The sequence below is a fragment of the Dermacentor albipictus genome, chromosome 10 (genome assembly GCF_038994185.2).
Source record: "Dermacentor albipictus isolate Rhodes 1998 colony chromosome 10, USDA_Dalb.pri_finalv2, whole genome shotgun sequence".
NCBI classification, from domain to species: Eukaryota; Metazoa; Arthropoda; class Arachnida; order Ixodida; family Ixodidae; genus Dermacentor; species Dermacentor albipictus.
The window spans coordinates 24,137,621-24,159,782 of record NC_091830.1 but is presented as its reverse complement, the minus strand read 5'-3'; the positions used below and the strand labels follow the sequence as shown (position 1 = coordinate 24,159,782).

The following is a 22,162-nucleotide window of genomic DNA, read 5'->3' as shown; positions in this document are numbered from 1 at the left end:
TACCCCTTGCTGCGGGGTTTTTGTCGCGTGGTTAAGACTGGAGCTTGTAGAGGATTTCGTTGTTGAGCTGCTGTGGAGTAATCGCCCCTCCATCATTGATAGAGCCTTAAAGAAAATATGAATTTGACAGAACTAGCTTTTCCGAGTCAGCACAGCCAGCCACCACACATCCCTCAAGAGAGGAACTCTCACGTTTCCAACACAGCATAAAATAAAATAAAAACGACTGTAAAATAAGGAATGTGAGCTCAAAGAAATAACAATCATAATAAGTAAAGAGAACAGAGAGTCAAGTAACATGAGAAAAAAAAGTGTTCCCAAACCTTACAAATCCAGAACATCAACAAAAAGCCGAACATTTGTGATTGCGACAAAAAGAGAGAAAAAAGGAAGTACAACGTAACACGTAATGCCGGAAGGTGAACATGAAATGTCCAAAGAAGGGCATCGATATATTCAGAATGTCTCATTTAGCTCTATAAGCTATTGCACAAAACATAAAAGAAACTAAAACACTTGTAATGACATTTCTCGTACATGAAAACAAGAAAGAGAGGCACATTGCTGGGTGTCAATCATCTTTCAAAAGAACGCTTATGATAACTTTGGTGGTTGTCTTCTCTCTTTTCTTCTAGCGTTCCTAGCAACAATGAGTGCATATGCGACTATTTACACACACAAAAAAAAACGATATATATCGAAAGTGATAGACGCTGTTGCCTTGATGCATTTCGCATATGAAATAAAAACAAAGGTTAAGGAATGCATTCCACAAATATTTTCATCAAGGCAACGGCGCTGTAAAAAATATAAACACAGACTGTAACTTCCCCGCACGAACGTTTCCAACCAACGTTCGCGGAGAAGTTTCTTCTAAACATCGGTGTAGCCGGAGCGCAGAAGGGAGATGGTAACTGTGGAAGGAAATAAAAAAAAAAAACTTCGGTAACAGAAGTGACAGAAGGTGAAGAGGAAAAAACAAAGAACTTCGCTGCTCTGTTCTCCATCTTTGTTTTGGCACTGCCTGGGGTTTTTCGTCTGCTACAGTAAGCAGACCGGTTCCGCGAGCGGTGTCGTCTGTTCGCGCTTAGTACGTCGCCTGCTCACGTGCCCGGATTGTCGTCTGCTAATAGTGCACGCACAAAGTAGTTCGCAGACGACAAATGCTCAACGAAGCACGAGCACAGCCAGATTAGCGAGGTTGGCGGCCTCTATAGAAACGACAATACGTCGAACCACCAAGGGAAAAAAAATAAGGAAATGTACACGGAACCAACGGTAAAAGATATCAAACCCGAGCGATGTGTTGATGAGAAATTGTCCCTACGCAACACGCAGCCGGCGCAGGAAGGCTCTTCTCCGTCGAAAGGCACTTGGTACGTCACCGCTGGTTCCAGCACGGAAGCCGCGAGAAATAAAAACGCGGTGTCCCAACACATATTCTTGAATACGGTGTATCGCACTCTCGAAGCGGCGTCGGCTTGAAGACCAGCGGTTCACGGCGGAGAACAGAAGTCGACGGCTAGACGACAGTGAACTGTAAGGAGACACAAAACGAACTGCCTTAGTAAAGTGCAATGTAGGAGAGTATAGTTAACACATTAAATCAAAAAGCAGTCACATCAAAGAACAGAAGCTTTCATTTTGTGCACAGGAAAGTTCATGCACTGCCTGATCGCCAGTTTGTAATAGGAGGCCTTTTCACATTAGACGAAAAAGAGCATTCCGTGCTACAGTGTTGAATCGTACAATATCGTGCACTTCAGAGAAAGTTTCAATGCGCGACAATGTTTTATTTCTGCGGTTTCTGCGCTGAATTTTGGATATTAAACTTACTTGCATAGTAAAAGATTGAGCCTGTTTGTGACGTCGATATGTTAAGCGTACTTGCAGACATCAAATCTAAACTAAAGCGCTGCCATCTGACTCTCAGCTTTGTATCTGGTGGGCGAGGTACCTATAAACAGATTATGCAAGCTAATATTCCTTCGACAATCATCTAACTTGTCAGTCTCTGTTCCATTCTGATGTTTTGACGAATAATTTACGCTAGAATCGCATGCAGACTATTTCTTCTGGGCCAGTAAGTTCTAGTGGTTGGGTGTTCATAATGCCCACGACTTGAGATTTTCTCCGTGTTCTGCCAACGTTTCAGTAAGCGGCCAACAAGTTCCCAATACTGATCGCTCTCCCCTACAGTCATGCCCATACGTCACTTTTAAATTTTCACTGACAATAAAGGTCTAATTTTTGCAATGTGTAAATGTAGCACGTACAGAGAGATGCAACGAACTATGTCACAGTTTTCCTGTTTGCACTTTCTACTCAAACACGGAGCTCACGAACTAGCCAACTCACCACGGTCACTTTGAGACAGCTTAAATATAGCCGCACATAGAAGACACGGCAAGTTCACGTTTACTCAAAGTGCACTGAATTATGTGAACTGTTGTGGTGGCAAGCGATAAGTACTCACAATTAAATTATGTCGACCTGCTCGTCGTCGGTCTCGAAGTCCATATGCTGCGACAAACAAATACCTATACGTTACACTGGGCACACATGTCACGCACAAAATGAAGTCAGAGAAGAGAAAATGAGAGCACACAGAAGAATGAATTTCAAAGGCCAGAGCGCTGCAGGAACGACTGAAAGTTTAATGCAGAAATGCACCCCTCACTTTACTGCGAAATACATCAGCTCGAAAAATCTGGTCTACACTCTGAACGGGCGGCGTACAGGGCCATTTGTATAGCATATTCGCTGCACATGTGGGTTAAACGTTCAGCTGACAGTCCAGCCCTTTGTCCCGCGTAATTCCTTCTTTGTGAATTGCCATCACCTTTTCTTTCGCCATGATGAATATTAAATGGCTCGCACCGATTTCATAGCTCAATTGTGACACACAAGTGCTCGTGGACACGGTACCATAAAGAACAACGGTTTACGAGTCAAATATTTCATTCCGCTTCTGAATTTATACTGTAATGCTCTCTCGTGACACACGGTCCTGTTTTCACACACAGGAAAAACGAAACAGATTAAAACTTTTATATGCCATGAAAACCTGGCACTGTTAGGTGGGAAAATACCGTTTTATGAATAGGGAATGCAAGTGGCTTAGATTACCCAAGATAAAAGCGTCAGCACCGGTGAGCATGCCCAGAGCCTAGCCTCTGCTCGGATTATTTTAGACGCTGAGGCGATAGAAACACTCGCCAAGTTTAGGTCTACTATGTCTAAAACTCTCTCACAAGCACAGCCCCAATTATCTCCGCGAGCGGATACAAAGGCAAATACAGGGAGTGAGAACATGCGGAAGAGCGGGACGACAGAGCTTTACACATAGTTTGGTGTAATTTTTATTTACAAATTAATTTGGTGACGCGTGCATTAAATGCGGTAGTTCACACCGTGGAAAAATATAGTCGCGACAACTGGGAAACACACACGAATTAAATTTGCTGCATTGCAGTCACAAGTCAATTTTACAGTAGCAAAATATCTTTACTTCAAAACTGCAGAAAATATTTTAGAAATTGACAGGCAGAAGCATCAATGACATTGCATATACGACGCAGTCTCGTTAGTAAACGAGAATAAAAATCTGTAAAGGGTACGTCAACTACACAAATATTAGAACATTTGAGTGTTAAATGGTTGAATACTTCTTGAGGCCTTACGAGAGCGCTGTCAACTAACGCGTTTCCATAAAACCAGCAGCTATAAATAGAAACCACGTCCGCGCAGCTAACCACTGCAGTTAGTACAGGAGCTGCAATGTACCGAATAAATGACTCTGAATTTTTGTGCACAACCGATAGCTGACAATAGTTTCTGTTAAATGTTTGAATACTTCTTGAGGTCTTACGAGAGCATTCTCAACTAACGGGTTTCCATGAAATCAGCAGCTATAGATAGAAACTGTGCCGAGTAAATGGCTCTGAATTTTTGTGTACAACTGATACCTGACAATATTTTCTTGGATATAATTTGACTAATGTGACAGTGCTTACAATCTTCGATGACCTTGACGCCGTCGAAAGGTTCTCGGACTTTACTGTCGGGTTCCCAAGTAATACCTGGAGCCGTTGTAACTGTGACAGCAATGACCTGCAAGGAGAATGGCAGAAATGAGTTCGCCAATTAATTCTACACACCTGAATTGCACAAATAATAAGCCCATATGTCTGACGTTGAATGCAGAATATTGTTGTGGTTGATAGTATTGTTACCACGATTTATAAGAAAACATATAAAGATCACATGAAACAGACATGCCGAACCATTTCAAAAGAAATAAGAAATGAAATGTCTTTCCAGATGACAACAATGTTACCCAGGCACAACTAATAATGCATACTTTATGACAATAGTTACAATCTTCAAGACACTGAGCTCGCATATATGAGAATGAGTTCTAGAGCAATAAAATATCAACTGGTAAATCTGAAGTATACATCTAAAAAGCGAAATAAATACAGAAGGTCATCTCATAATCAAAAGACATAGTACGAGACTTTCTTTAAATACGAACCTCAAAGAAAAAGAACTATAAAATGAACAGCATCAAGGTATTGAGAACAGCTAACCTCATACAATGTTTCAAGACAAGTTTCACTGAATATAATAAATACAACATGGCAAACGAACAGCAACATATTGTACAGGAGTTATGCTGCGTTGAAATTCGGCACATTATTCAGCACAGTGTGATTTCACTTTTGTGTTATGACTACCATGTAGCAAGTGTAGCAAATTCACTCTCATCTTTTTTAGTATTGTACAATCGTCTATTACTTACTGCACGACATACCGCTTTACCTGAAATAAGCAAGTTTTACATTTTCCATTCAAACAACTCAATGCATTGTATCTCTTTATTTGCAACATGTATTTTCCCTACCTGTAACATACATTGTTCAACTGCAATGTAAATATCAAGCTTGTCAAGAAGATGCAAACCTCCTTGCACCAATCTATGTGTACATTAGTTAAATGTCAAAATAATCAAGCGTAGTTTGCTGCAAATGCTTCTAAAATAATGTTTTGCACACTGCTATTGGGAACATGTTAGTCACTGTAACTGAGCTGTGTGCATTCCCGTATCAGTGAAGAACCAAATAATTCGTGAAAGACTTTCATGCTTACCTGTTGCTGTTCTCTAGGACATCAACCTTTTTCTTGTACTCTTGGTTCTCACTCAATAACGTCTCCACCCTGTGAAAGGACACAAGAAATGCCTTTTGTATTGCTTGCAAGCGATGAGGGGAATTGTACAATTCAAATTTTCTTTGTTTTTCTTTAAATGAAAATAACAGCCACACCTGCGGTAGAGAACCATTTTATAGTTGTAAGCATGCAATTCACCCTGCACGATCATTTTATTCATGCAATGGTCAAACGAGGGTGTCTCAGTCTGAGGCCAATGTTTTGACGGTTAGACTTGTCGGTCCATGCGCCCACTTATGAAAAACTCTGGCTCCAGCGGCCCCCAGTTTGACTAATGTTAATAACTTCAACTATCCAACTTCCTGTGATCCTCCGTCTGGTTTGGCTTTCATAATACAAAGATTATACATTATGGAGAAACCTGTGACATATTTGTTGCCAACATTTACCGTACTGCAATCAATCAATCAATCAATCAATCAATCAATCAATCAATCAATCAATCAATCAATCAATCAATCAATCAATTGTACCTCGCCGTTTGTAGAATACTTCCATGTTTAAATGAAATCAGTAATACAATATACAAGAACGTATACAAGAAACAATACAAGAAACGTATCTTTCATAGAATGACTTCAGACAAGCTACATGAAACAAATAACAACAGCGAGAAAAGGAACATTCTAGCAAATTATGAATGTGCTTCTGTATACTATCAAAAGCCTGTAGCTTCCAATGAACAAGTTGCAAGTAACGCTAGCTTACCTCTTTTCTAAGGAATCCATGTACTCTTTCTTCTTCCTTCGGCTTTCTTGAGCTGATATCTGCAAACACACAAATGCTACACAGTTGAAAAAGACAACGGAGAACAGAGAGTCTTAGTAAAGCGTACGAGAATGCCCCGTAATAAGACATCGGGCTCAAATTGCGCATGCTCCGAGCACAATGAAGAGCTTTGCGGGTTATGAATGCACGCTAATTTTTGGATTTAGCCTGGTGAAAATCACGAAGCGTGAGTAGCCAGTGCAACAACATGTCGGTGCATAGGCCGCACGTACGCTTCAGTCCAAGTTCATCCTTGTTGCTTACTTGCTATTCGTCGTCACAACAAGCAATAATGGTAAAACCAGCTTACGCTTAGTTTAATTTTATTTGAACGCTAAATGTTGTCAACGTTTCATCTAACTCAGCCGTTCATTGGACTTTGTCTCGGGACATTTGCTATTTCGAGCAGCTTGCACGAAATGCTTCAGCTATCCGGATTTTCTTTAGAGTTACTTTTATAATGTTTTGAGAGGGACCAGTGACACCGCTGTACGTCTTGGCGATGCATAAATATGTTAAGGGATCTGCCAAAGTGTTTGTTAATATATATTAACGAATTGAATTCCGACACGGGCCTCAGTGATTTATTACATGGAGTCAGTAATTTATGAAGCAGCAAAAGGAACTATGAAACTCGACGCCTCGTCTGGTCTGGAAGTAAATTAATATTAGAAACGCAATAAACAGAATGCCGACCAAAACGGCGTTGTTGAAGGGGTTAGGCGTTTAGACTTCTACACGGAACATTAAAAAATAAAAATGAGCACATCACAAGAAAGTCTCAACAACTGTAAAGAACCCATGAAGTGATAACGTGTAAACCCTTCTAAGCCAAGAATTCGGGCATTCAATGGCATAAGAAATAAAACTATTTAAATGCCTATTCGTTAAAAATTGTTACATTTGTTTACTAGTACTCAAGCCCACTAACTTTAAATGCGCTTAACTATTGCTATTATTCACATACGGTTGGTGTCCTTATTCTTTATTCTGGATTTCCCTACATCAACATCTTGCTTCTTTAGTCTATTTTGCAACAAACATATTTGCCACTAAAAAATTTAGTCGTCATTTGCAAACACCTTCAGCAATGTTCACTCTTGAACAAGGAAAAGAACAACGCGAACTAAGTTAATCACGAGCGGGAGACCGACACAGGACAAGCGCCATGTCGGTCTCCTGTTCGTGATTGTCTTAGTTGGCGCTGTTATTTTCTAAGTTCAAGTGTGCTCCATGTAGCCCAACTGAATGTTGTTCTGAAAAATGTTCACTCTGCTGAAACACATTGCTTGGTGGACTGGCCTAGACATATGGCTCCTTGGAAAAAAGGTGACATTACGCCATAGAATGTCCTATCAAGCTGTGGGTGAACACACGCTCAGCGATATAGTTGCATGAAAGCGTCGAACGCCTTGTTACCTTGTTTTTTATTTTTCGTCGTATCTTCTTGAGCGAACGCTCTTCCGCCTTCGTGAGGGGTAACCGTTGGGGAATGGGGTAGCCTTCTGCCAGGAGTGTCCTCTTCTCCTCATCTGTCAGTATTAACACTCCCGTGGCACCCTTCTGCAAGGAAATGGCACACTCAAGGTCAGGATTTAGGTGCGAACTGCACAGGTACCGGCGTGGGTGCATACGTGTTAGGAGCCGATAGTTAAGCATCTCACACTTTCTTGGACACTGTTCGCAACTAGGGTAGTCAGCGTACTCCATTTTTAAATTTCTTTTTCGACACTTTCTAAATGAAGCGTGGCAGCAAACGAGGGCCGTTGAGTTTGCACTTGTTGATAAGTCAAGCGTTAGCATGGTGCAAGCTGGTGCAAGCACACACACTCTATCTACTCAACCAGTGAAATCAGTGAAGAAGGCTTCTCCTCACAAGGACGCTTACAGTGGAGAAACCAGCTTTCCCGAACGCCGTAGCTACGCACGCATGCATGCGCTGATCTTGAAGCGTGTCGCAAGTGTTATGACGAGGCTAAAAGTGGATGCATGAAATTTGAAGAATCCCACCAAGAGTCCAATAAACACTGGCCAACTGTGGACTAAACCCCGTGTTCAGAAATGCATCTTGACTTGAAGCCCACGCTTGACTTGATTTAAATGACGCCTGGTGTGAATGCGCCCAAGGCGCTCATTGCGTTCCCTTTGGTGCTTTCACGACAGGCGTCATTTAAATCAAGTCAAGCGTGGGCTTCAAGTCAAGATGCATTTATGAATACGGCTCAAAGTGCGACCCTGCAGCAGGATTCCGGCTGCCCGCGCAGCTGTTCAATCCTCGTGCGCTTGTCGGCGCCCGGTGAATGTGTAGTGAACTTACTGCCTGGTTGCTGATGAGCTGACTTCCGCCGCTTGCCGAGCCGCGCGACGAAGATGAGGACGAGGAGCAGGATGAGGACGACGAGGATGACGTCACGGCCACGCGCGAATGTGACTGGCTGCGGCGGCTCATGGAGGACGACGATGACGACGCGGCGGGGTGGGACGGGCCGTGACCCGATGAGGTGCCCTGAGATGACGGTGTTGCGGCGTCGGGACTGCCTCCCCCGGCTGCCACTGTGAAACTGGTGGGTGAGCGGTTTTCGGTGCTGTGCACCGGGGACAGGCTCCCGTCCGAGTCGCTGCTGTGGCTCGACGGGGGCGTAGGTGGCAGCACGAAGCCGGAGGCTGCGTGAAAAGACCGCACACGCACGTTGAGGTTTAACCCTCCGTGTACCTCTTCCTCCAGACTAATGAATTTAAACAAACAAACAAACAAACAAACGAACAAACAAACAAACAAACAAACAAATAATTAAATAACTAAATAATTAAATAATTAAATAAATAATTCATCCATCCATCTTTCGACAACACTTAAGGAATATCAGAAGTGGTGACTTATCGACATGGGACTGCGATTGGAGCACCACCGCGAATTCTCCGCACCATTTCTACATGGCTGATTACGTAGCCATGGGGAGAGGTGGACGAATGAGGAACACTGATTATGGGAATTCGCACGTGCGAAAACACTGAAGATATATATGAAGGGAATCGCCACCTTTGACTTCAATAAACGGTTGCAAGTAGCGCCTTGTCCTGTCTTTGTTCCTTCCTAGTGTGACGTCACTGTTGGCGTTTCATCTACTGAAACTCGCTCAACAACATCAAACGAACAGAGGTGGGGGAAAGGGGGGGGGGCTCACGTGGTTCCAACTTGACCTTCGGGTACACCATGTGGCGCTCGTGTCGGGCCGTGGCCAACACGATGGTGGGCTGCTTGAGCAGGCTCTGCTGCTGCTGCTGCTGCTGCTGCTGTTGATGGTGGTGGTGAAGGTGAGTGGCGGCTGCGGCCGTAGCCGCGGCCGAGGCGACGCAAGCCAGCGAGGCCGGTAACGAGCCGGCCACCAGGGGCGCCGAGGCGAGCGCCGAGGACAGCAGGCGATTCGACGTCTTGCGGGACGGCGGAGGAGGCGGGCTCGTAGGGGGCGCCGGCGGCGGGCTCATGGGCTCCTGCTTGACCACCACGCCGCCAGCGGCGGCGGCGGCCAGGTCCGACTGGCCGGTGACTGTGGAGACGGGAACCGCCGGGAAGCACTCGGAGTCCATGTCTGCGTGCAGGGAACAGAGAAAGGGAGAGTGAGGCAAAGGAAAGAGTGGCGTAGAGTGATTGCGAGGAAGAGGGTGATTCGGAACGAGATAGAAGGAGTGAAAGAGGCTGGGGTAGAATGACAGAGAGTGATAGAACGAGAGAGGGAGTTGAGTTAGAGTGATAGAACGAGAGAAAAAGTTGAGGCAGAGCGATAGTAAGATATTGACATAGAATGACGGAAAGAGGTTGAGGCAAAGTGCCAAAGTGAGTGAGAGAGGCTGAGGTACAATGACAGAGAGTGACAGAACGAGAGAAGGAGTTGAGTTAGAGTGATAGAACGAGAGAAAAAGTTGAGGTAGAGGGATAGAAAGAGGTTGACACAGAATGACGGAAAGAGGTTGAGGCAGAGTGACAAAGTGAGTGAAAGATGCTGAGGTAGAATGACAGAGAGTGATAAAACGAGAGAAGGAGTTGAGTTAGAGCGATAGAACACGAGGAAAAGTTGAGGTAAAGCGACAGAAAGAGGTTGACGCAGAGTGACGGAAAGAGATTGAGGTGGAGTGATAAAGCGAGTGAAAGAAGTTACGTAGATTGCGAAACATAGGTTGAGGCTGAGTGAGAGAGAGTTCAGAGGACATGCTGAGATGCTGGCTAGAGAGAGGTTGAGACAGAGTTAGAGGGCAATGTAGAGTGATAGTGACAGAGTGAGAGGTTGAGGTAGAGTTGGAGAGTATACAGAGCGCAAGCGGAGAGGCCGGCTTGAAGCATAAGCATTGACGCATATCGGGCTACACTCTTGCTTAAGTAGGTACAGTCTAGCTTGTTCTTGGCCTCGTCGTTTTTTCGCCTTAAATGATAGTAAGAGACACGAAAGGGAAGGATTGGTCTGGCGGCGCAAGAGACCGCTTCGAACACTCGGTAGCACGCTGTGGCCTGAGACTGATATACGCACGTGCATGTGCTAGTGCACCTGCAAATCAAGTCTGAGAGAAACATTTCAGTTGTTTATGGTATGGATAAAATATTATTTGTCATGACAGAAGGCGCACCTGGAACAATAAGTCTTACAGGTCCATATTGTACTGCTCGCCAGGCATCAACTGCGTCATCCTTGTGCAATGCTGTTCATACTAAATGCCAATCGCTGTAATGGATGCGTCAGCCATATTGGGCAGGGGTATCCAGACACGGCATGCCCGACTCTATTTCTTTGTTATATTATGAACTAGAACTAAAATATAACTAGATAAAACATTGGGGCACCGCAATTAAAGGAGACAAAGGTATTTCTGGATAGCATGGCGAGATAACGATAACTTGAGATTGGCAGTCACCCTCTAGAAGTTGCGCAATAGTGTGTTTACGTTGGTGAATTAATCATAAGGGACCTTGATCGTGGGACGGAAATTCGCAGAACAAAAGTGGGTTGGAGCGTAGACGGTAGGGATTACCAAGCTATGAACGGAAGCTTATCGCTATCCCTAAAAAGAAAAGTGTACTTGAAACCTGAAGGTTAAGAAGGAATATGGAGAAGTTAGGCATCGCACAACGAACGATCGAACGAAAAAATTATAGGCGTAACGTCAGGAGAAAGGAAAAGAGCGGTGTGGATCAGAGACCAACCGGGGGTAGCCGATTTGTTGTTGACGTTAAGATGAAAAGATGGAGTTGTGCAGGCCAAGTAACGCGGGGGGCGTATAACCGGTGGCCTATTGGAGTTACATAGTTGGGTGCCAAGAAAAAGGAACCGCAGTTGGGGATTTCGGAGAACTAGGCGGTGTGATGCAATTAGGAAATTAGAAGGCACAAGGCGGCGTTAGCTGGCGCACGACAGGAGAAATTTGATATGGCTGGGAGGGGGCCTTCGTCCTGCTATTGGCATCGAAATTGGCTGACGATGGATTCAGCAATCAATAGGCGATACGAGACGTCACGTGGGCTTTACTTCCGGCTTCGCATCTGCCACAGGTGTCTAAGCTGCTGGCCACGTGCACACAATACCGCCCCTCACAAGCTTTTTCTTTCTTTCTTATTTATTTGCGCAAAGACAATGGCGCATGTGCCTATGAACGCGACGGCTAAACGACGGCACACAGTTGCGGATAAAACAGAGGAGCCACTTTGGAAAACACCAACGCCATCTGTTTCGCTTTAATAAGCGACCTACGAAAACTGCTGCATGAAGCGAGGCGTGTCCATCCTCGCATGCGGCAACGGCCAGCGGTTCCTCTCATTTCTTTGAGTTTCTTTATTTGTTATTGAAGGGGTGGAGGGACGCGGTGGTAGGGGGCGGGAGGAATGTTATGTTCACTGGTGCCGCCTGGCGGCAGAGTCCGGAAGCACGGGCGAGCGCATCGCCCCCGCCCGGAGCGCCTGTGTTTACATCCCGAATGCAGTGAACCCAACCAAGTGCGGCGGCGGCGGCCGAGAGGACGCAGATTCAGAATGGGTGAGTGGGGTAGAGGGCGCTGCGCGCCATACCCCCTCGCCCGTCCCCTTCCTCAAGTTGCCTGCACTCTCACCAAGGTCGGTCTTCCCTCGGCGTCGAGGAAGAGACCGTGGCAACGAAGGAGAAAAAAGAAAAACGCCCATAAAGATGCACGAACCGGAAGGCAGAGCAAGCCAGGACCGAGACTTTGGAAGGAGGTTGGCACGCCGCTACGAGACGGTCGCACTGCGTGCCATGAGCGCTTTTGAGAGAGCGCGAGAGCTCTGGAAAGAGAAACAAAAATTGCCGGTAGGGGGGACTTCGGCCATCTTTGCGTGACGGCGTGGCTGACGCCCTCAAAACGTCACCCGCGCTGTGAGCGAAGACGAGAGGGGGTGTCCCCGTTTGCCCTGCTCTGTGACGTCATAAGTTGTTGAAGGGAGGTGAGAGACCGCTTCGTTAAGGCGCGGCGAGCGCCGTAGCGATGTTACCTCGCGTGAAACGACGTCGGCGACCGCAGGAAGCCGGGCTGCTGTCGGTAGTTTCCGAGCCCCCCCCCCCCCCCCCCCCCACTCGAACGACGTGTGTAAACAGACTGCGAAACTTCAAACGACACCAAGACAACGTGGGACGACGACACCAAGACAACATGCATCTCTTGATGACGTCACAGCTCGACGACCGTCCAGGTGCCGAAGAGCTATGACGTCATCCTGACGACGCCATAAGCCTTCTACACGTAGGCGGTGACGCGTTCCTCATTGCAGGAGCGAATGGTGAAACCAGGAGCTGTACCGCTGTCGCTGTTGACTGTGGGAGTCGGCATTCTTCTACCGGTGGACATGCATCCTGTGACAAGCGCCTGCGGGAGAAAGTCATGCGACTAGCAAAGCTGTTCGACGTATGACAGCGGGACTCGATGCAATGGTTGTTTGCCTTTCGAGGCTCCCGGAGGAGGCTGACGGGTTACTCGAGTTCAGAGCGAATGGTATCGTGCCCGTCGCTGTAGACAAGCCTTCCTGGAAAGTAGGCGCATGCGTTCCGGCGAAAGCGGCCGGGACGAAACAGTGCGACAACAGTGCTTGAGAAATGTCAGGCCAATGTCGCTTGCCTGTACAGTGCCAATCAGTAAGGACAGCAACACGAAAAAAACGTCCGGCATCGCGCATTTTTGTGTCTCGGACAATACGTTTGAGCGAACCTGTTATTGCGACTGTGCGACAGTGTGCTAAAAAGACACTAAGAACAGGAAGACGAGTAGACAATCCTTCTCGTATGGTTTGCCTTGCTCTCGTGTCGTTTGTGCCTTGCCTAGTGCATTTCGATAATTCTAAATACATATGCATACAAGTAATCTTAAGTATATAGGATGACATAGTGATTCCTACTAAATGGCGGAAATCTGGCGCTCTGATCTTTCAGCTAACGTGGGAATGATAGATAGTACAGGTATTTGTTTAATCTTCATGTTTGGAGCTTCAGACATTCGTTCAGTATAATTATTGTACTTTATCTCTGTAAATTTTCATGCAAAGATACTTTTTTTTTACAGACGCAGCAAGGTAATAAGTTCCCGCGCGCATGATAATCATTGCATATTGTTTGATTTTATAAGGCAACTGCCCGTTGTATGACAGCGATCAATTTGTACAAAGTCTCAAAACAATTTGAAGCCATAAAGCTGAAGCTCAGACAAATCAGTGCACTACAACCATCATTCTCACGACAAGATGCAGGCATGACGTGTCTCCGGCTCCGCAATCACTTCCGGCATATGCAGCCTCCAAAAGTATAGCCTCCGAGACGTGTTGATAAGAGGAAACGGTCGCTGCGCCGTGGATGTGAACACCACCTACGCTATGCACTGTTAATTTCCACCACCATGGCATTTGGAGCCAATCGCAGAGGCCGTAGCAGCCCTACCTGCGCGTTCAATCAGGACTGACAAAATGGCGAATTCGACTGCGTCCAGAACAGCATCCTCGGTTCGAACCGCCATACCCTAAGCTCTCGTAGACACTAGCGCCAGATTCTCCTCTGGTAGGTTTTGCAAGCTCTTACGTACGGTCTTGGCCTCCGAGATTCGGCGGCATGCGCTGCCCCATTCGGAGGCCATGGTACAGGGCACACACTTTTGTGCAGCGGCACAGCCATGCACAGTCGCACGTTCAAGGAGCCAGGCTCGGAGCCACAGCGGATTGACAGTCACGAACGGGAGTTCACGGCTTCTCTGGCGGCTCGCATACCGCAGGTGACGCCGCTCCCTCCCCCCGCCCCCTCTCTGTCATACACACCCTACACGTTCGAGCGACTTTAACTGAAGTGCTGTCCGTACACGTACCTACACCTTCTCTCTCCCTTCTTTCTCTTCCCCTTCTCCCTTCCCCAGTGTAGGGTAGCCAACCAGACTATTGACTGGTTAACATCCCTGCCTTCCTGTATTCTTCTCTCTCTCTCTCTCTACACGTTGTGGGCGCGTGCACGAAAGAACGATCCACAAATGCCCGCTCACTCCGGCAAATAGGTGGAGTCCAAATCCACGCCCCCATAGGGTGGCGCCCTCTAGATTTTAAATGCGGATTTTAAAGGCTACATTTCTGCTGGCTGCATGATTGCGGCGGAATCGATTTTTCGGAGCCGGAAGCACGTGATAGACGTCTGGTTTTGGAGACCACCTGTCACCCCGTTAGGGAGTAAGTGGCACCACGCCAAGCGCTCAAAATTAGCGGGGCCACACTGCGCACGCGCAGAACGCCACAACAGCTCTGCGCGTTGCGTGCCTCCGCTATAATCGCCGCCTAGGGCCAAAAAATGTTGCGCAGACGCTGCCCTCGAACCGCACTGGTAGAACACCAGCGGTCGCTTGACAGCTCAGTGTTGGCAACTTGACGAGAATCACGCTAAATTTAGCGAGTATTTTTCGGGGGAGGGGGAGGAGGGGGAGTCTTAGCGACTTTATCAGTCACCTTTCTTGTTAGCGATGCAAAATCCACCAACTTGCTCAAAATCAATGATGGTTCAATGTCTCGTCAACATTTTATCTCAAGGAGTAATTATGTTTATCATGTGTCGCTAATTTTGAAGACATAGCCGGGTGGATTATATCAATGAGCCCATACGGATGCATCAAAGTTCCTTTTCTAGAAAAAACACAATTTTTTGATCTAAAAAAAAACGTTTTTAGGAAATCGGGGGGGGGGGCGGGCAAGTCAATCGCTATTTCTTTTTTAAATATAGCTTAAATTACCTCCTGCCGTGGCGAGTAACGATAGACGTCTAGTAACCATTAAAGCATAAAAAACATCCCGAGCAACTGACTACTACCATAAGTTTGAGTAGAAATTGGGGAGGAGAATTAGGGGAGCGGGTGGCTCGATTTTTTATGTTGTATGTTTCGTCAGTTTAGACCTATGTATGTAGAACTTTCATTCCAAGCAAGCCTAATTTGCTGCAGATGTGACCATGTTAAAGGCCGAGCCAGCAGCACTAAAGCAATAAAGGCTCGGTCGCTGCTTGGAAGGTTGCCTTTTCTGGAGCACGGATTGTTTATGACGGTTCTCAATTGAAGCAAAGTAATAGTTAACGTGTTTGCCTTGAGCGAGAGAGTTCTTGTTAGCAAACATATATCCTTAGGCTTAGCGAAAACTCCGAGCAATAGTAACGCTTGGTATAAAAGGCGTCGGGAGGCGTTCGTAAATACGGACGAAGGAAAAAAAAAAGAAAAAGAAACCAAGAAAGAGGACGGCGTCATGCAGATAGCCTCGGTACAGTGACCTCTTCTGATGCCGCATCTCTGTCTTTCTCCCTACGGGGGGCGCACTGATTCTTGGGAGATAAGCCTGCCCGGGTTTGCCGGACATTACAAGGCTCGTGGAAGCACTTCGTAACACCCGCATCACTATCGAACCGCGCCGCTCTCTCCAGATCATGCAAAGCGGCTACAAATTCATCATCATCATCATCAGCCTGGCTACGCCCACTGCAGGGCAAAGGTCTCTCCCATACTTCTCCAACTACCCCGGTCATGTGCTAATTGTGGTTATTTTCCCTGCAAACTTCTTAATCTCATCCGCCCACCTAACTTTCTGCCGCCCCCCTGCTACGCTTCCCTTCTCTTAGAATCCAGTCCGTAACCCTAAATGACCATCGGTTATCTTCCCTTCTCATTACATGCCCTGCCCATATGTCCATTTTTTTTCTTGATTTCAACTAAGATGTCATTAACTCGCGTTTGTTCTCTCACCCAGTGTGCTCTCTTCTTATCCGCCCTTAACGTTACACCCATCATTCTTCTTTCCATAGCTCGTTGCGTCGTCTCAATTTAAGTAGAACCCTTTTCGTAAGCTTCCAGGTTTCTGCCCCGTACCGCTTGCCCATTACGTGGTGAGGGCCCTTCTTAGCACGATCCTTTCCTTTGCGTTTATAAGTGACAGCGTTCTATAGCTGTCAGGTGACGGTCCCTCTTCGGGGTTATTTCCCCCGTCTGCATGTTTGACGATCACTACGGAAGAATATGCGAACAATTGCGTCACGGCAACGCCACCGAATCGCTGAGCCTCTGGAGCACTCGACGGAAGCGACGGGGGAGACCCCTAGCTCGCAGTGCGGCGACGTCTACAGCGTCATCGTCGTCGCAGACTCGCGGGTGCGTAGGGCCACTTCCGCATTCCCGGAGAGCCGACGCACGCCGCAACGCATTTGAGTCGCGACGGGATCCCGCACCACTGCGGCGATACTTTCTTGCGAGCGCCTCTTCTTTGTCCTTTCTGTTTCTTTCTTTGCGCACACTCAGCTCACGACCATTGAGTACAGGGAGGGGGAGGGGAAGCACAGACCTCCTTCCTTCGGCACACGCCCTCTAGCCAGCCGGCACCGAACCCTCACGAACCAAACGCGGGCGATCGTCGCCCTTCCCATCGTGCAGAGTGCAGCCGAGAAATGTTGTGAGCTTGCGTTCCATCTTTACTTGCGACGAGGAGTTATACTTAGTGAATGGATGAATGAATTCTGACTTTTTTACGTGCGAAAGTCACGGTTTTATTAAGAGGCTCGCTGTAATGGGGGACTCCGCATTAATTTCGACCACCAGGGAATCTTTAACGTGCCCGCAATGCACGGGATACGTGCGTTCTTGTTTTTTTTGCATTTCGGCCCACTCGAAATGCGGCCGCCGCGGCCGGCGTTTGGTACGGCGACGTCGTGCTTAGCAGCGCAACAACGTAGCCGCTAAGCCACCCCGGCGGGTCTACACTTCGTGGTTTCAGCTGGCTCGAGAAGGCGCTTCTGTCATATGCGCCTCCGAGATCTGTGGTCAAGTAAAAAATTTGAATTGAGATTTGGCAAGTTGTACTCAGTGGCAGTTGTACAAGTTGAGCACTCGTATGCAGTCTCATGAACTGACGGCAAACTTTACTTGCAACAGCAAGTGATATTTAGCGTGTACGCACCGGTTGGGCGTCACATTGTCTGAAGCATCGTGTGTGTCATGCGCCTACAATCAAGTTAAAAAAGAAGGCGAAGGACAGAAAGCGCGCATGTGCACAGAAATTTCGGAGGAAACCGCCATCACGCTTTGCGTGCACGATCTAATTTAGTTGAAGGAACCGTTAAATCAATCAATCAATCAATCAATCAATCAATCAATCAATCAATCAATCAATCAATCAATCAATCAATCAATCACAAACCGCCACGACACGGATTGATGCGTTGGCGTTTGTATGCGTCGCTCTCTGTTTACACGAGCGCCAATAAGTCAAGTACCTCTCTACCATGCACTGCATGACAAAGCATGTGCGGACGCCTGTGCCACTCGCGTCCACGTCGCTAAGCACGGCAACAGTACCGAAGGAACATCCACCTGACATGCGGGAAACGCTGACTATACCGAGAATCGCGGGCGCTGACGTCATATCCGCGCGGTATTGAAGAATAAAGCAGTAAACTGCGCCATAACGTAATACAGCAGAGTTGACTGCGTCGCCTGGACTCTAAGCCTACATGGCTAGTTTTGCATAGATAACATAAAAGTCAACACGACACGTGATTCATTCCTAGGAGAGTATGCAAATTTTATGTGCCAGAGCTAAAATGATGCTTTAGTACCGGTACAAAGTTTCAAAAGCTGTCCTTCTTGACGCACGGTGCGTCATTCCGCATTTTCCGAACCGAGAAGACCGATAGAGAACGTCGACCGCACACATTGCTTTCCGAGATTAGTTTCGTGACGAAAGGATGGCTAATAATAACTGCGCAGGAAACGGCGTGTGGTCGCCATGGCTACGCTGGAGCTCCAGGAAGGATTTGGGCCCGCGGCCAGGGGTACACTATCTGCCCGCGTACAGGCGCCCCGCGTAGGCGTCATCGAGGTCTCCCGTACACGCCAATGCTAACAAAACTAACCCTCCTCCCTCCTGCCGCGGTGTAGCTGTCATCCGCCCTGGCCACTACACTCGCCGCTTTTCGTCCCACACGGCTTCAGAGCTGGGCACACAAACCACCGTCGTGCCTTCCTCGGATTGCAAACACGGGGATGCGGTCTCACACGGCGCGGTGCCGCAAAGGAACTCTTTGCGGGATACGAGCGGTCAGTGACACTACACAGAGCGCACCGCTAGCATAGCCGTGACTGTTTCGTGGCTGCTTAGGCTTACAAACCATGTCTAGAGAGCTCGATAAGACAAAGCCGTTCCCTCTTGATCCCTTCTTTCTTTCTTTCTTTCTTTCTTTCTTTCTTTCTTTCTTTCTTTCTTTCTTTCTTTCTTTCTCGTTATTTTTCCGATTTCGCAACGATTTTGACGTTGTAGGCTCGTGTATACGCTCAGCGCCAACAGGAAAAGGAACGTTTAAAAAATATTCAATTACGGGGTTTTACGTGGCAAAACCACGATCTGATGGTGAGGCACGCCGTGGTGGGATGGATGGATGGATGCGAAACTTTAATAAGGTCCTGAGCAGTGGCGTAGCCAGAAATTTTGTTCGGGGGGGGGGGGGCTGCGCCACTGGCCCCATGTGTGTGTGTGTGTATATACAAATATATATATATATATATATATATATATATATATATATATATATATATATATATATATATATATATATATATATATATATATATATATGTCTATACATATGTATATGTATATATGTATGTATATATATACATATGTATATATATGTATATATACATATGTATATGTATATATGTATATACATACATATACATATGTATATGCTATACATATGTATATGTATATATATATATATGTATATATATATATATATATATATATATATATATATATATATATATATATATATATATATATATATATATATATATATATATATATATATATGTCGGGCCAGTGGCGTAGCCAGAAATTTTGTTGTTGCATTTAAAAGAAAAAGTTTAATTCTAGTGACTACTGGTTTCAAATTTTTTTATTTAGGTGGTCAATTATTTATTAAAAATTGGCCAAATCGAAAATTTTCAGAAAACGAAACTATCAAGTTTAAAACTCCGTGACTCAACAATGAAAAATGATATCACAATTCTGTGAATTGCATCTAATAGTACATCTACAGCGGACAAAATGGATATGTTACACATGAATCTCAAAAAAATTTAGTATTGTGGAAATACGGCTTGTGCAGAACCCTTGTACACAACGTAACAATTCACGTAAGATACAAATTGACATAGCAAACTTGTCCGCTTTGACTGTTATAATAGATGCCGTTTACAGAACCACAATGTCTGTAATTCATGCATAGCTATTAGTTTGTAAACGTCATGCTTCTATATTTTCAAACTTTCGAATTTTTCAAAATATTTTAAACAACATTCAGGCCCTAAATCGAAGTTGTGTTTCCAACAGAACTAGGATTTAACTTTCTCTCTCAAATGCAACGAATTTCAATAGAAGCGATTAGCAGGATTATCTAAGAAAAGGGTTTCTGCGTTTTACAAGTATTTGAATAGGCCGCGTCGGATTGGGCCCGAGCTAAAGCTTCCTCTTAAACAATTTGTCAAGGGATCAAATCCATGAATAATAACTGCATTGTCATTGCCAAAGATGCTGCAAACGAATTCTTGAACGCTACGCGCAGACAAAACAATAAAATATGTATTTTTTCATAAAAGAATATACTCGTATGTGCCAAAAATATTGCCCAAAATAACTGATATCAATGCTTCCATATTTTTGTCTATTTAAGTAAAGAAAATATCACACGAACTTTAGAAATATATCAGTTCGAAACCAGGAAAGCAGTGCATGCTACTGATATGAAAAATTAAAAGGCAACGAACTGAACAAGTTGAGGACAAATGTGTTAATGAAACTTTGTCATTCAAGAACCGTGCTTACATTCTTGTATATATGCAATGGCCAGTGAAAAATCTCAATGACGCTGTAATTTGTTTTAATGTATTACGCAGAAGCAGCTGTCATTGGTCGTGTATTGTAATTGCACCGAAATCAGTCGCAATAGAGGGCACGTATAAAAAGCAGGAATTCTGCAAGATATACGAGGGCAAGTCAGATGAATGTGAGCCAACAATGGGGCACTTCTTTTAAAAGTAGTCTTCATGAGAATTTAGACATTTGTCCCATTGACTAACGAGTCGCGTGATTCCCGTCTTATAAAACTCCTTGGGTTGCTGCTTCAAAAAGTCTGTATCTGGTTCCCTTGAGCTGTTTTTTCGGTTGCCTCAAAATGTAGAAGTCGCAAGGTGACAGGTCTGAGCTGTATGGCGGATGCTGCAGCGTTTCTCACTTGAACTTTGCCAGTTTTGTATTAACCTCATAAGCGACGTGGGGACAGGCATTGTCGTGGAACAAGATGACCCCATTCGTCAATTTTCCACGTTGTTCGTTCTTCATTGCGACACACTGCCGTTCTGGCGTTTCACAATATCGGAAACAATTGATAGCCTCTCAAGATTTAGCAAATTCTATCAGTAATGGACCCTGACGACCGAAAGAAAAGTCAACAACACCTTTCCAGCGGAAATGATGGCCTTTGCGTTCTTTGGGCGTGGTAAATTCGAATGTTTCCACTGTAAGCTTTGCCGTCGTGTTTCAGGCTCGTAGTAGTGGCACCAAGGTTCGTCCCCGATAACAATTGCAAACTTGAAGTCGTCATCCTCATTGTGATACCCGATCAGATGAGTCAAGGCAGCGCGAAACTTCTCCGTCTTCTCGCTATGATCTTGGGGATCCATTGCGCACCAAAGAGCCGATAACCGAGAAGCTCATGAATTAAGGCGTGAACCGAACCGTGACTGACGGTCTGCCAGTTCATCGATGCTTATCCTCCGTTCTTGTTTCATCAGCTCATGAACCTTTGAAATTGTGTGGGGGGTGATTGCACGATGGTTTTGGCCCGGTCTTGGAATGTCTTTACAACGTCCTTTAAACCGTTTGCTCCAAGGCTTTACAGTTGACAATGAAATGCCGTGTTCAACGTAAACGGCAGCCATACGGCGATTAATTTCTGTTTCGGAAACACCTTTAGCTGTCAAAAACTTCGCGACACCGAGCTGTTCAACTTTTGAAGTGTCCATTATGTGACGCAACCATATTCAACCCAGTGTATGAGAGCATTAAAGAACATTTATCTTCACACCTGCGTGTCACTTCTGTAAATGAGACATGCCGTTCTCCTACGCGCATGCCTCGCAGATAATGAACCGAACCATTATTGCGCGGTTAGGGTAGGCGCACTTTCATTTGACTCGCCCTCGTACATTAGAAATGCAAAGATACAATGGGATATACAAATGTGAAAATACGGCTTGATAAAGGACAAAAAAGTGTCACTGGAAACATAGTTCACTGCATGTATACACAAAACATCGCAACAAGATATTTAAGTATACGTAAAAGCCTCCAATGAGTCTATGTATGTAAGAAAAAGTAACTGTATGTAATGCGTCAAACAAGGCAAATAAACATGTTGCACAATCATAGATTCACAGAATCCTAGATTCCGCCCCCATTCCATCCACTCCCCCCGATGTATTGCGCGCGACGGAAGGCGGCGCGCTTGCTCCCCGCTTTTCTCCTTTGCGCACACAAGACTGAGCCACCATCGTCGGCTCACCCATTCCACCTCCCCCCCTACGCTTTCACTCGCACATACAGCATGCAGCGCGT

The 22,162-nt window shown here is 45.7% G+C and overlaps 1 protein-coding gene across 4 annotated transcripts in view; it reads right to left on the bottom strand.

The window, feature by feature from the left end:
* Positions 1-248: 248 nt before the first annotated feature.
* The window catches only part of LOC135921700 (cyclic AMP response element-binding protein A-like), a 252,456-nt gene continuing 230,542 nt past the window's right edge, over positions 249-22,162 (bottom strand). For 3 of the 4 annotated variants that reach the window (XM_065456005.2, XM_065456006.1, XM_065456008.1), the window contains 8 exons: positions 9,186-9,590; positions 8,318-8,664; positions 7,420-7,563; positions 5,941-5,999; positions 5,152-5,220; positions 4,017-4,113; positions 2,477-2,523; positions 249-1,537 (listed from right to left, as the gene is read on the bottom strand). In XM_065456005.2, coding sequence (XP_065312077.1) covers positions 2,479-2,523; positions 4,017-4,113; positions 5,152-5,220; positions 5,941-5,999; positions 7,420-7,563; positions 8,318-8,664; positions 9,186-9,590 — 1,166 coding nt within the window. In that variant the 3' untranslated portion in view covers positions 249-1,537; positions 2,477-2,478. Of the gene's footprint in view, positions 1,538-2,476; positions 2,524-4,016; positions 4,114-4,804; positions 4,825-4,906; positions 4,927-5,151; positions 5,221-5,940; positions 6,000-7,419; positions 7,564-8,317; positions 8,665-9,185; positions 9,591-22,162 lie in introns of those variants that run through there. The other variant, XM_065456007.1, reaches the window with a different exon arrangement.